Raw genomic sequence first — 15763 nt, forward strand, 5'->3', positions numbered from 1 at the left:
ATTGCTTTGTACTTCATTTTTTCTTTCATCATAGACCTTTCACCTGGGAATTTCCTTCTGCCTGACGTCCATCTTTTAGAATTTTCTTTAAAGGCCTGCTTGGTGTCAAACTTTTTTTTTAAATCTGCAGATTCTTTTATTGCCCTCATTCTTGTAAGATGATATTTTTGCTGGATGTATATATTCTAGACTGACAGTTATTTTGTTATTGAAGGTAACATTTAGCTCTCTTCTGACTTCCATTATCACTGTTGTTAAAATCAGCTGTCATTCCAATTGTTGGTTCCTTTGTATATGACTAGTTTTTAAAAATTAAAAAAAATTTCTGGTTCATTTAATATCATCTCTTTGTCTTTGGTGAATGACAGTTTTAGTACTGTGTTTCTAGTTGTGGGTTTCTTAATTTTTTATCTTGTTTGGGATTTGCTGGGCTTGTTAAATCTGGGGAGTGGTGTCTTTCATCAGTTCTGGAAAATTCTCAGCAATTTTCTTTAAATTACTTCTGTCCCATGCACTCTTTTCTTTCTGGGACTCGGATTAGATGTATACTACTAGACCTTTTTACCTGTCCTCTATGTCTATGTCTCCTTTAACCTCTCTTTCATATTTTCTGTTTCTTTGCTTCTCTTGTGATCTGAAACCAGACAAGATTGAGGTAGGTAAATATGAAAGCCAGATTTGCCCAAGTGGCAAATGCTAATATTAGCACTGGGATCCAGACACAAAGCTTTGAATTTAATCCACGATAGGAGAGTTGCAACTGAGATGTTTTCATTAAGTCAAGACCTTTGAGGGACTAAAGCATACCATCTGGCCTCCTGGCACATGCAAATCCAGATGCCGTATGAATGAAAGCTTCCCCAGTTTAAGGTCTAAGTTCAACCAAATACGAGCTCACAAACAAAAGCACACTGTGAAATAAACTACTATGAGTGAAAGCACAAACAACAAACCTCATATTTTTCCATCCAGAGACTTCAAATACTAGGAATTTTTTTGTTTGTTTGCAGTTAAAATGCATTAAAACATATGTTTGTTTTAATTCACTTGGGATCTAGTTTTATTGTAACAGGAAGGCCCTTTAAAACATCTAGCCTGCCTTACTGGCTTAAGTGTGATTTTGTTTGCTAGTTAATAATTAATTAAAGCCTTGAAATGGTGGTCATATGCTTAGGAGTTTTTTTGCATAGCTTGAAAACAGTTTCTTTTAAAGTTACTGGGACCTGCTGGTTTTCTCCAAATTGGTGAAGGGCGTTTGGAAAAGGTTGTATGACATGAGTAAGAAATGCTGAATGAAATGACAGAGCCAAATAGTATATATTGTGTCATAATAAACCAGCTTTGTTACTGTTATGAATTAGGAATATATCATTTGTTTCCTGGACATTACATGTTCTGATTTCTTTAAACTTAATTACCAATATTTCTTCTATCCTTTTATCTCCTGGAATTTTTAGGCGTAATATTCATGGGATAAGCAAAGAAAAAATAACAAGAATGTTAGAACACTATCAACGTTTTGTTTCAGTACCAATAATCATGAGTTCTTCGGTTCCAGAGAAAATTGAACGTATTGAGTTGTGTGCATATTCTTGTGAGGACAGAAGTACTAGGTAGGTTAAAATGCCTTATGTAGAAAATACTTGAAACATAATTTTTAAAAATATGATAATTTTGGAGCTTGTGAGATCACTGCTAATTAACTTTAAAAGTAAGGTAGACTAAAAATTTTTAAGAGTTTAGGTAAAGTCTTACCTGAAGTGGGATGTATATAATTAGCAAGAGAAGTAAAAGTTCTTATGAGAGGTGACATTAGAGTTTTTTCATTGACTTCAGGATTTTATGTGTCCATGATTATACTATGAATACTCCTCCCTTTTTTATGTAATGTCCTCTGCTATTCTGGTATTAACCTTATCTCCTTGCTGTTATTTTTTTGTATTTATTCACAGCACTTCTTAATTTTCTTAGATTTTAGTGAAAATACTCTCTTAATTATTAATGATATACTTTTACTAAGTAATACAAGTGATAACCTTCTAGAAGTTTGCAATCCAGGATAGTACTGATTCTGTGAAGCATTTAAGACACGTAAACAATTGGATAAATAAATGAATAAAGAAGAAACTAAATATATGTAGACGTCTGAATTGCCCATATTTTATGATGGTAAGGGTTGGAGACGCTCGGTTAAAAAGGAGTTAGAAGTTGGAAAGAGAAAATTCTTAAACGCTTTTTTTTTTTTATTGAGAAGCAGTGCTGCAGAGTGGTTAAGAGCATGGACTCTAGAGCTGTACTTCCTGGGGTCAAATCCCAAAGCTTTGTAACAGAAAACTCAGTTAATGTTAGGAGGGCTTCATGGGAGAGTTGGGACTTTGAGAACTCCTGGAAGAAAGGAAGAAAGGAAGATGAATTGACAAATTGAATAAGGAAAATTTACTGAAGTTGAAAGTATAATGGTTAGGCAGAAGGGCTCTGGATCTGAAATTAATGTTGAGGATGGTTTTAAAAAACTTCACAAGGGGCATCTCAAATGAGAGCTCTTTCCCCCGTTCTCTGTTCTCTTAATTATGCAAATCATGTTGGCTGGTGTTTTGCGACTTTATAAACAGAGCTTCCTCTGTAGCAAATGACAGATAGGTATTGTAGAGGCAGACCTAGTTTTACATATGCTAAGCATAAATAGGTCAGAAAGAAGCCAGATAGGTGGTGTCTTCTCCTGGGAACAAATTCAGAGTCTTAACTTTAATACTTAATGCATAATAAACACCTAAACTGAAAATCTCATGTTTGCTATTCAATTCAAAAAAAGTTTGAGGGCTGGCTGGTTAGTTCACTTGGTTAACACCAAAGTCAAGGGTTTGGATCCCCTTACTGGCCAACTGTCAAAAAAAAAAAAAGTTTGCTTCGTATATGCCAAGCATTGTGCTAGGTATTGGGGTTGCAACAGGAAAGTGTTCATGGTGCATTAGGGAAAAATCAAGGTAGCTTTTACAGTTTTGACCTAGTTTATTTCTAGAATTCTCAACAATAAATGTTAAGTGCCCTGTCTTTCAGTTGAATGCTTCTTTAATTTAAATCATAGTATTAATGCCAACATTAAGAGACTTCCTTATGATACTTTTAAAAAACATCTTACAGCCCAAGAGTCAATGAAGATATTACCTCTGAAAAAGAAGATAATGTTTTATCCTCCTCTTTGAAGCACCTAGAGTTAATTGAAGAGAAGAATCTTGAAGTGATTAAAGAAGCTGTGTTATCTGAGAATGTAAAGTATCTCCCTGATGCAGATTTAAACAAAGGAGGAAAAGAATTAAGTGGTATGAATCAAAACACTCAGAGTGCTTTTGTTGAGGAAGCTCCACACATTTATTTTTCTGACTCTGAAAGCAAAGTACGAGCAACAGACAAAAGCAAAAAAGAGCAAGTAGAAATGGTGTCTGAAAAAGAGTATAATAGAACCGATGCAGATAGTTCTGTAGAGGGAGTATCACCAAGTATTTGTTATGGTGAAAATGATCAGGAAGACTATGATCATGCAAGTACTGTACCACTTCAATATGAAAAATCTTCACCTGGTGAAATATTGGAAGAAGGAGCAACAGTAAAGAAAAAAGCCTTTGGGAAACAAAAAAGCAAATCAGGTTTGGAAAAGTTCCCAAGACAAGAGCTATCAAATTTTGTTGGTGACTGGCCAGTTGATAAGACTATTGGTCAGAGGACAAAAAGGAACCGAAAAACTGAAAAAGCATCATCTGTACAAAGTGACAAAAACTATAGTTATCCTCAGTCATGCGAAGTATTAGATAATAGTGTATCTGTGAATATAGATCGTATCCAGCAACGAGGATCTCCACATGAGAGTGTAGAGGATGACAAGAAGTCACAGTGTGATGTTTCAGAGTTCCTCAGTAGCTATAGATATGAAACTTATAAAAATAATGAAAAAAACTCATTCAGCATTGTGGGTGACTGGCCTTCATCTGATTCTTTAGTTCAGAGAGAGCACAGATCAAGAATGCCAAAGCCTGGTTTAAATGAACCCAACCTAGAATTTGGAACTAATGACAATATGAATGAAATATCCTTGTACACAGCACATGAGGCCTGTTGGGGCACAAGCCCTAAAAAACTAACAACATTGGGTAGCTCCACTCTAGGAAGTTCTGAAATGCTACCCAGTGAAATGACCCATGAGAATCAGACATGTTTAAATAAAAAGATTTATGGGGAACACACATTGCCTCTTAATTTTACCAATTGTGCACCAACTACTCCTGGACTAGTAGGACAACAAACTTTAGCGGAATTTCCAGAGGGACTACCTGAAGGTGTCCCTAGACTAGAAGTAGTCATGTGTACCCAGACTGAACCACAGGATTTTGCACTCTTATGGAAAGTAGAAAAGAATAAAATTAGTGTTTCAGATTCTTTGAAAGTATTAACAGGAAGATTAAATGGATTTAAGCCGAAAGCTTTCAACATTAACACAAAATCAGATGTTCAAGAAACAATTCCATATAGGGTAATGTATGATAAAAGCACATATGTTGAAGAAAGTGAGCTTACCAGTGCTGATGAATCTGAAAATCTTAATATTCTTTGTAAACTGTTTGGATCCTTTTCATTAGAAGCCCTAAAAGACTTATATGAGAGGTGTAATAAAGATATTATTTGGGCCACAAGCCTTTTGTTGGATTCTGAAACTAAATTATGTGAGGATACTGAATTTGAGAATTTCCAAAAGTCATACGATGACTCACAAATTGGACCACTTTCTCTGGGCTTGAATTTGAAAGAAGTTATTAGCCAAAGAGGAACTTTAGAGGATTCTAATCCCTCTCTGCCAGAGTTTAGCCATGGAATTGTTATCAGTAACACTAATGCACAGTCTACCTGTGATGCAGACGAGGAAAACTCAGAGCAGGCAGAAATAAGAGCTATAAGTCCTGAAGAACCTGGATTAATAACAAGAATATTTTCTCATGCTGCTATAGATGTAAAGAATAATAACGAAGCACTTTCTAAGAGTCAGGCAGAACTTTCAGGTTTGTATGGCATTAAGCAGTCTTTTCCAAATATTCTAAAAGCTACCATCCCTAAAAATGTGAGTGAAATGGAGAAGAATGTAGTAGCCACAGAAACTGGAGACAGTGTACATTCTTCTTTAAATTTGTCTGATGTTTTAAACTCTGTTTCGAGTACTTCGAATCTTGAATTAAATGAAAAAATTGATTTTAATGACTCTTTTGAAATAAAGAACAATGAAAATCTTCCAAAGGATTATGTGAAATTTCCAAACACAGAAGAGCTTATGAATGAAGATGAACAAGAAATGGAGAAAATTCTAATGGCAGAGAATAGTTTGTCAGCTGGAGTTAGTGAAGAAGATAAAAGTGAGATACTGAATCCCGCACCAGTGGTGGCCAAATCTCTGACCATAGACTGTCTGGAACTGGCATTACCCCCTGAACTGGCTTTTCAACTCAATGAATTATTTGGTCCTGTTGGTATTGATTCAGGTAAGGAAATAATAAATTATCTATATATTTGTCTTTGTATGAACAGAATATTGAGGGTTCTATTTAAATTATAAAATTATTTCATAGGTTAACTGAAATGTAAAAGTAGTTTGTATTGTCTAACTTCATATAGTAACTTATTTTTAGCATGTTTCTAGAAGATTTTAAAAAATTTAATTTGAAGAAATAGAGAATATGTATATGGAGTTCGTATTCATCCTGTGCATATGTTGAAAGTTTTCTCTTATATTGAAAGTTGTATACTCACTAGTAAAGATGAACCTTTTTTTATTCTTGGTTCCTATTCCAGATACATTTAAGGCAAGATTAATTTCTTAGAACATACTTATTGAAAAGTCTTGACTAATAGAAATTAATAAGTTAAACTAATGGAAATGAATAAGAAATTTATTGTGAAGCTTAGTATAATTGCACCAGTCAAGAAGTACGAAAACAATGGCATATAACATAAAATTCCAAGAGATTTAGTAAATAGAAACATAAGTTAGTGATTAATAATACAAATTAGTTTTGTGATGCATAAAGTGCTTGAATACATTTTCTGCAAATGGATAATGAGTAATGACTATATTTTCTTTTCTTTTTCCCCCCCTCACAAGGGTCTCTAACAGTTGAGGATTGTGTGGTTCACATAGATTTGAATCTGGCTAAAGTGATTCATGAGAAATGGAAAGAATCCGTAATGGTTGGTAGGCTTCTTTTTATAAAGAGCTCCCTTTGTATCCATTTTGTCACCTTTGCTTTTCAATAAAATCTACCATATTATGTGAAAGAGTTCTATTGAATTTTGACTTTGAGAAAGAATGAAATTTTGCCAGCTAATAGATTACTGATTTTTTTTTCCTCTTTCCAGTATTTTAGATAATTCCAAATTGGCCCGATTATATAATTAGTGATGGAGCTCATTGTGATTGTTGATTTTTTTTTTTTCTTTTTAAGGAAAAAAGTCGTAGTGAATTTTTTCCTCCCTAAATTAAAGACCACAATGCTGATTGATTAAATTTCAAGAACAGTTTTTTAGAAAACAGCATAAGAGCTCTATAAGTGGAAAAATATATAGATGTAGGCATACTTTATAATTTTGTCAATCTGGTTTTATTGTTTTACTTAGATTTAGTAAGAATGATTTACAGTTATTCAAGGAGAAAATGATTTCTAGAGAAAAATAATATAACTTTGTCCTTTGCCAATGCCAATCCCCTGCTCTGCATTTGTGTTTAGGAGCGCCAAAGACAAGAAGAGGTATCCAGTGGCAAGTTTTTGCAAGGTAAAGTACATATTTTTGCTTCTAATGTTCTTGTCTTAAGGTTAAAACTTGGTGTGGGTTTGTGAATTTTAACTAATTCTAAATATATTTAAACAGAAAATATGTTACCTATAAAGTTTGATTTGCAAATAAAAGTTCTTTAAGAATATTTAACATTTAATATTGATATAAAGTAAAACTTAAAAGAGAAAAAAAGCCCCTATCATATATATTTAACTTTCATGAGTGCTGTGGAATACCTAAGGAGTGCTCTACTACATATAGTAAAAGTGTTTTCTGTTAAGGTTTTGCTCTGCCTGAAAGAAATCTGTTTTGGTTTGAGAGCAATAAAGTGTTCATATGTTTGATCAAGAGTGTTGTTGAAATGTTACCTGGTTATTTAAAATCTTTATTGATGTTAATATTAGAGAATAAAAATCAACCTTTTTTTTAGGTACATCCTTCTAGCTTAAAAAATATTTCATTGCACATAACCTCTCTTAGATAGCACTGTCTTCAGTAATTACTGCAGGGTGGCAGGCCTGTTAATAAGGGTCTTCCTCTTGTGCATGGGTTCCTTTAGGTGCCTCTTTAGTCCAGTCTGCACTGGGAGCAAGACATGGAGCTCCAGTTTGAAGATTTTTAGGATCTGCTTTAGTTCAGACCTGTGTTCATGTTGTAGCTTCAAGAGCTAAGCTGTTTGAGAGATAGAGCTCGTCAAAGGATATCATGCTTGTATGAATGCCATTATCTGCCGTTTTTTCACTCTCCAGGAAAGCAAAGGAATATATCAGCATATCCTTTAGAGATGCTGAAGTGTTACACATTAAATTCTGTTATTGCAAACTTCTTAGAATCTTCAGTTCCTTATTTTGAATATAATTTGCTCAGTCTGTTGTGTGCCTCCAGTTTGTTATAGGTTTGCCAAAATATTGATCCTCTCAGTCCTTGGAGAGGCTGGACAGAGCTGACCAGAGCTGTTCTAGTTGCTCACTTACAGCTGGCTGTAACTTCCTCTGTTTACAAGTGTTACCGTTTTTTGTGTGTTGATATGATTTGAAAAAAGAGTGGGAAGCATTGAGTTGGTTTACGATTATACCCAAATCATTACTCACTTGAAATATTCCTATGTTTACATATATCTTTCTTGCTTGCAATTATGTGAAGTTGTATTTTGAACTTTCAGAGTTGTGTTATATTTACAAACTGAAAAGTAAAAAGCCATATTTCCTTGGACTCTCCACAGTAGATAGATGTAGCAGAATGAATAGTGTTTAATTTGTACATTTATTGTTGAGGGTATGACACTATTTATACTGCTGTTGTAGATTCTTCCCTGGTTGGACATATTGGTGTTGACAATCCTGAGCAAAAATCATCTCAGAGAACTGGCAGAAGATTAGTGAAGACTTTAGCAGCACCTGATATGCTACCCTTATTGGATCATTGGAATACTCAAACTAAAAAAGTATCACTCAGAGAAATAATGTCAGAAGAAATTGCCTTACAGGAAAAACATGATTTGGTATGAGTTAGTATAAATATTAAGCCGTTATCTCTGGTTCTAGTTGTATGTGTTTATTTTGTGATTTTTATTTGATTCTGTATTTCCTAGACTGGAATACATCTTTAATCTGCTTGCAGTTAATGTTAAAATTTAAAAATGTTTTAAGTAAAATTTGAAGCTAGAGGTTTTTGCTTCTGGGAAATTAGTTGATACTCTGTTACAGTAAACCATCTATGTTAAATTTGTGTTGTTTTAGCTTTAATTTTGCAGGTGTTTGAGTTGTATCTTTCTTAGCTTTTAACATTTACCTCTATTTTTTTAATCTCTAAAAAACATGTAAGAAATCTTTCATTTAAACATACTTTTATGTATAAATTAATAAGAAATGTCTGTCTTGCTATTAACAATGTGTTCACATTTGAAACAGAATTTTTTGGAGAAAAATCTTAGAAACTTATGAATTTGAATTAAAAAAATTATTCTTCCTTTTCTATCTAACTTTTCAGTTAAGCAAGTTCAAACAGAAACTTCATTTTACTTTGAACTTTATTTATTTTTGTCTCCTTATTTCAACATACCTAACTGTATGAAGCCACAAGTGAAGTTAGTTTCTTTTTCATTTCTTCTTCTTAGCCTTTTTTGGAATTCTGACAATTAGTATTAAAGAATTTCAAAATCAAAAGGGAAAAGACCATATAGGTTATTTAATCCAAATCTCAAGGAAAAAAAAATCCCGAGATGGTGATCTTAAAACGTTTTCATACTCTTTCTTACTCATTTGACTACTCAGAGGCGCACCTTTCTGCTTAGGGTGTAATACCTAGAATTGGGGCATAGGAAGAATGGTGGGATTTCTCTACTTTCATATTTATTTTTCCTAGTTATCTTGTTAATTAAATTGGAAATATGCTACCATTCCCATCTTTGCCTCCTAACATAATCCAAGGAACAATCTCTTCAGAATCTTATGATTTTAGTGTTTCAAATATCCTCTTCAATTTATGTAAATAATTTGGAGAAATGGATTTTCTTAAGAAAATAAGAAAAGCTTAACACTTAATGATGTGATACTTTTTGTCGAAATGCCATTTTCCACTACTGAAACTTATCTTCATGGTTCTAATCTGTCTTTTAATCTCTCAGTATAATAGTGAACAAATGAGCATCTTTTGACTTCACAACTTAATGCATTTTTTTTGTGTGTCAGTGATTTTTGCTTATCTTTTTATGGGTTGGGTAATAGAGGCTAGATGACTTTAGTCTGAGGGATACCCCCCACCCCCAAATAAGAGCCTCAGTAAGAAAATTTCTGGTTTCTGTTTTTTGTTTTGGCATCCAGCCAAAACAGGGATCCAGACCCTTGACCTTGGTGTTATCAGCATCACACTCTAAGTGAGCTAACTGACCAGTTAGTTTAGTAAGGGAATTTATTGATGCTTTCTCCTTACTCTTTGTCCCCAAAGGAAAAATACACTTTGTATATTTTTTAAAGCAAAGAATGTAAAATCAACTTTATGCATAGTATATGATTAGAATAATTAATTGTAAGATGTTGAAGGTCATGAGATTTCATTGATGAGACCTCAGAATTTGTAGTTTAGACCTGATAAATTGCTATAGCAAATCCGATTATTGATTTTTTTAGTAAGTTCATATTATAATGCATAAATACGAAATATTTTTAATTCTTGAGGGTGGCTTGTTTCCATCACTCTAGCGATGTGTTCAGCTTTATCAGTCCTCTTTTTCATGTCATATTGTCACCAGTCATGGTTCCTTTTTTATTGCTGTTTGATGTTATAAAAGGCCTAAATATGGTTAGGCTTCAAAACAATTCTAGGATTGTCTTGAATTATTATAATTTTTAAATTTGGGAATTTTCAGAGTCACTTTATTGCTTTTGAAATTTTATAGGAAGTGAGTTTTCAGACATCGGGAGCTTTATAGTAAACAAAAATTGTTTAGTTACATCACAGTGTTGACAAAGTGTCACAGTTATAAGTCACTTTAAGAAGGTTTACCATAATCTAGATTAGAGTTAAAATAGCTTATTTCAGGAAAGTTCTTTTGGTCTGGCAATTTGAACAGATCCAAATATGAATTGTGAAAAATAGCAATAATAGTTCTTATGTAGTTATTTCGCAGTAAATATGTTTGTGAAAAATTTAAAAATAATTGTGAATTCTAAGATTTTCTGTCAACCTGAACTTTCAACTTATTTGTACATTGTAGTTTCTGCCCATTGAGGAGAATATGTTTTTGAGGACGTTGTTCACAGCATCACACAGTGTCCCTTTTATGAGGACCGATGGGAGAAATTTCTCTCAGGTCTCAGTACCAGAAAAAGCTGTACTTCTCCTGAGCAACTGGTTTGTTTTTATTTTATGGACACTGAGAATCTTTGTTTCCCCCTTTTTGCTTTGGCCACTAAGAGGCTCAGAACTAAATTTGTGGCCCACCTTTAGCAATTATACAGGATTTTGTGGCATGCATTTATATACTAATTTTACTTGCTAGCTTTATCTTGTATTCTTACCTTTATTTTCTCTATTCTCTGACTTCATTTATTTATATCCCATTTATATGTACTGTATATATCTTCATCCTTTTTATATAATATGATTGAATGTATTGAATGTATATATGAGTATATGTTTATGTACACATGCACATACATATGTATGTGTGTGATTGTGTGTGTATGTGTATATTTACAAGCAACCTCAAATACTTCGCAAAAAATGGGATATAAATAAATAGTGCAAGAGTACTTATATTACTAATTTTAGCCTTTAATAAGTGAAGAAAGTCTGTGATTGCTTTTAAATTATTAGTCTTTTTGCAATAAAATAACCATGCTTTTGGTTAGTGTTCTAGTATTATAAATTCCATCTTAAGGTTGATTTTTGTGTTTTTGTTTTAGAAAAGGGAGACACTTATGTTTGAAAAAGATTGTGCCACTAAACTAAAGGAGAAACAACTCTTTAAGATATTTCCAGCTATTAACCAAAATTTTCTGGCAGACATTTTCAAGGACCACAAGTGAGTGCCGAAGGATTGTCTGTAGTTTCTACTCTGATGTCACTGGAAATATGTGCCACATATTTTAATCCGTTATGTTTATTTTTCTGATAACAAAAACAATATAGCCATATTATAAACAATTCAAATGCAATGTACATAATGTAGAAAGTGAACAGTTTCTGGCAATTAACATATTTCTCCTTAATTTTTTCTTGTGTGTGTGTGTGTGTGTGTGTGTGTGTGTGTGTGTGTGTGTGTGTACACATATGCTAATGTATGTGTGCGCCTTTATCTTTTGTGCGTATATGTTCATATGTATTACACCAAAAAGGTTGTATGTTATGTACTGTTTTGTAGTTTTGCTGGTATTTTTCCTGTCCATATTTTGTGGTTTCCTCTTTTCTTTCTCAAGTCTGCAGTGTTCCATAGTAGGAAAGTACCATAATTTATTTCAACATGCCTTATTTGTGGACTTTTTGACTGTGAAAAAAATTTGAAACCATGTTGCAGTGAGCATCCTTGAAAATACATCTTTGTGTATATGGGTCAATGCTGTTGTTCCTAAGAGTAGAATTGCTAGCTCAGAGTGTGTGCATTTAAAATTATAGCTACTGTCAAATTTCCTTTAATAAGGGCTGCATGTATCAGTTATATGCACTGACAGTGTAACCACCCCGGATATTAGTAATTTAAAAAATTTTTGCCAATCTGATGGGAAAAAGTGATACTATTGATTAAATTTTAATTTTTCTGATTATTAGTAAGATTGAGCTTTTTGCATTTATTTTTTCTATGAATACTAATTACTTGCTTTTTGCTTGTTTTTCTTTTTTCTTTTTTTCCCTATTTCTTCCTAGACTTGTGGGAGCTCTCTAAATAGTAATCTTTTGCCTGTTAAGATAAATTACAATTATTTTTCCTGCTATGATACTTAAGTCTTAATGTAGTATAGTCTATTTGGTCATATGCATGTTTTAATTTGTATGTTTTATCAGAAAATATTTTCTTTTATTGTTTCAGAGTTTTATGTCTTATTTAGGAAGTCTGTTTTAGCCTAATATTATAAAAATATTTTCTTCAGTATTTTTAATAGTTAAACATTTTTTATCTACCTAGCATTTTTATATGTATGGTATGAGGTAGAGATTTATAAATGAGGTAGAGATTTAACTTCTTAACTATTTTTCCAAATAATTTAACAAGATGAATGGATCATTTTTACCTATTGATATGAAATATAACCGGTAATATTTACTATATTCCCAAATACACGTTTTCTGGATTCCATTGAGCTATTTATTAGGTCTTGGGTTGCCACCATATTGTTTTAATTATTGTAGTGTTATAGTGAGTTTTGATGTTTGGTACATTAGGAAATGCTTCTGGTTTGAATAATTTATACTTTTGATAACATATTTTTCTTAAATTCTTATTTTAGCAAGAGTTTGTTTTAAAAAGAGGTCTTTTCAGAACCTTTCAAGAATCTAATATAGATTTTGATCTTTAGTTTATTAATATACAGCATTTTATATCAATCATAATGATAGATTTCTAGCATAAAACCTACTTTATTTTCAGATTTTTGTGTTTTTTTCCCTTTAAAGCAGTGTAGGAATTGATTTACTAATTCATCAGGATTTTTGAAACAGTAATCAAATGAGATTGGTCTGTGATTTTTCTGTTCCTGGGCTGTTTTTGTCAGATTTTGGTTTCAGGGTTTTGTATGATATCAGGCTTAATAAAATAAACTGGCAAGCTTGCCATTTTTCTCTCTGCTGTAGATATTTTAAATAACTTAGTACCTTGAAGGTTCTGGGCTTATACCTTTTCAGGGAGAGAGTCTTTAGAATCTTTATCTTTTCAAGGTTATTGTGCTATTCAGATGTTTTCTTTCTTTCATGAGTCATTTCTGGAAGTTTTGTCTTCCAGAAAGTCACCATTTTTACCTTCATTTTCAAGTTCATTATTATTAAGTTATATATAATATTCTTTTATAATTAAAAATATTATTTTCATTTTTTTTTTTTTTTTGGTGGCTGATGTGGGGATCCAAACCTGTGACCTTGGTATTATAAAATGGTGCTCTAACCAACTGAGGTAACTGGCTGACCCCCCAAAACATTATTTTATATTCGATTGTATCCCTTTTTCCTTTCCTAATGTTGCATATTTTGTGTTTTCTCTGTTTTTGCTCCTTTTAAAGAAGAAGCCCTTGGTTTATTGGTCAAAGTCTATTGTTTCATGTTTTCTAATAATTTATTTTTGCTGATTTCTTTCTCCTAAAATTTGTCAGTATACAAGTATTTTCAACTCTTTGGTTAATTCGTTTCCCTTCAGTCTTTAGTAACAAATACATTGAAGGTATGAATTTTTCTCTAATAAGCTCTAATTTCAGTTTGGTTTCCTATTTACGCAGAAGTTTTTAAATTTCTAAATGGTTTGATGGCATTAGTGGTGATGGTAGCAGAAGGTTATTTATTTTGTTTTGTTGTATTGGGGTATAAGAATGTGGCCTGGAAGAGTTCTATTTTTTGGAATTTGAGATTTTCTTTGTAGCTTAATACATGATCCGTTTATTTTTAATTTTATTTTTAATTTTTATTTTTATAAAGGATGCAGTAAGGGGATCTTAACCCTTAACTTGGTGTTGTCAGCACCAGGCTCACCCAGTGAACTAACTGGCCATCCCTATATGGGATCTAAACCCATGGCTTTGGTATTATCAGCACCACACTCTGCTGAGTGAGCCACAGGCCGGCCCTTCAATCAAACTTTTAATGGTATTATTTTAGCCCATAATTTCCTAATTTATTTTTGCTACCTAATCTGTTTTCTTAGGATTATGTATTAAAATCCCCCAAAGACTGGGGTCAAAGGGAGTGGTGTTGGCATATGGCATCTCTCTTCTATGGGAGCCTGGGGCAAGAAGGCCTGAGAGGAACCAGCCTAGAGTTGTAGTTTCCCATAAGGGAAAGGAAGGGGCAAGGTGAGGAGCTGGGTGAGTCCTTTTTGGGGATGGCCAAAGTGATGGATCAGTCAGGCCCCTCAGGATAGGTAGTTGATTGCCTCTTTTGTCTGGATGATTCTCTCAGCTAACAGTAGCTTCAGCTTCATCTTGGTAAGAAGGGTAGATAGGCTCAGTTATTGCATTATGTGCTCAAGGTGTAATCTTCTAGGGCTGTAACCCTCAACACCAATGGTGGAGATTGACTTTCAGTCCTGGGAGTGGGCGGATGATATTAAGGGCTAGAAGGGATTTGGATAATGACTGGGAGCTTTCAGCCCCTAGAAATCTGTGTATTGAGCATATCTGAGGCACAAGATGAGAGGGCTAAAGTAGAATTGGTAGTTCTAAATAGTTTCCCTTCAAGGGTTGTCTTTAATAAATTGAAGAATAGCAAAATATCACACCATTTTGGATAACTGGTTATCTTGTTTCAAAAAGATTCCTAGATGGTCAGCTCTTCATTATCTGGCCAATGGAAAAGATGAGAGGCATAAACACTCTGAAATAATGAGCAGTATAAAATCATTTATAATTTTCTTTGGAATGAGTGTCTTTAGATATTGGAATATGAGTGTATCAGATGTTTGTCCATTTGTAGAATCTCATAGTACAGATGATATAGTATCACCATGAAAGATGCCTGAATAATGTAGGGATAAGAGGGAGGATAGTGTTTTCCTTTCTTATTTCCGTACCCTGCTTAGAATTTCTTTGACTAGAACTCCATGATATAAGTAAAAGTGGAATTTGACACGACAAAAATGTCAGCTTTAGTGGTCTGTTGTCTGTGTTTGATGTGTGAAGGAAACTGAAACCATTTGTGAATCTAACAAAGGACTTAAGGAATATAGCTGATAAAATGAAAGAAAGATTTGTTGTGGATAATCTGCCTGGAATAAAAGATCAGAAGTTTAATTATCAATATGTCACCTTTTGGTATTCATCTTTAAAAATTAGTTTTTGAGAGCATATTACTTGACAGTTTCCTTCTGATCATTCTTGACTCTTTGGGATAGATCCACAATGAACATTTAATTTCAATGTTGAAAACTTAAAAGTAAGCCAGTTTTTTATATTCTTATAAATATTGTTTGAAGATTACTTATATTGTCTCCACGTAACTTTTATTTTCATTATATTAACATTGTATTTGTACTTAAACTTTCTACAGCTATTCTTTAGAACATACAGTGCAGTTTCTAAACTGTGTTCTTGAAGGAGACCCTGTAAAAACAGTTGTAGCACAAGAGTTTGTTCACCAAAATGAGAATGTCACTTCTCATACTGCCCAGAAGTCTAAAGACAAAAAGGTATGGAATTACTTATTTTTTACTATGATTGTAGTAGTTGTGTATAAAAACATAATTGGTTCATTGAGTATAATAATTTAATGATTATTTCTCACCATTTTGACTAGATTGGAAATTTGACCACCA

At 33.0% G+C, this 15763-nt stretch overlaps 1 protein-coding gene across 1 annotated transcript in view; it reads left to right on the forward strand.

The window, feature by feature from the left end:
• Positions 1-15763, forward strand: part of N4BP2 (NEDD4 binding protein 2) — a 48656-nt gene that overhangs the window by 16013 nt on the left and 16880 nt on the right. The window contains exons 6-12 of the mRNA XM_063107853.1: positions 1458-1613; positions 3142-5522; positions 6143-6228; positions 6765-6810; positions 8118-8314; positions 11220-11338; positions 15499-15637. Coding sequence (XP_062963923.1) covers positions 1458-1613; positions 3142-5522; positions 6143-6228; positions 6765-6810; positions 8118-8314; positions 11220-11338; positions 15499-15637 — 3124 coding nt within the window. The remainder of the gene's footprint in view (positions 1-1457; positions 1614-3141; positions 5523-6142; positions 6229-6764; positions 6811-8117; positions 8315-11219; positions 11339-15498; positions 15638-15763) is intronic.

The sequence above is a fragment of the Cynocephalus volans genome, chromosome 9 (genome assembly GCF_027409185.1).
Source record: "Cynocephalus volans isolate mCynVol1 chromosome 9, mCynVol1.pri, whole genome shotgun sequence".
NCBI classification, from domain to species: Eukaryota; Metazoa; Chordata; class Mammalia; order Dermoptera; family Cynocephalidae; genus Cynocephalus; species Cynocephalus volans.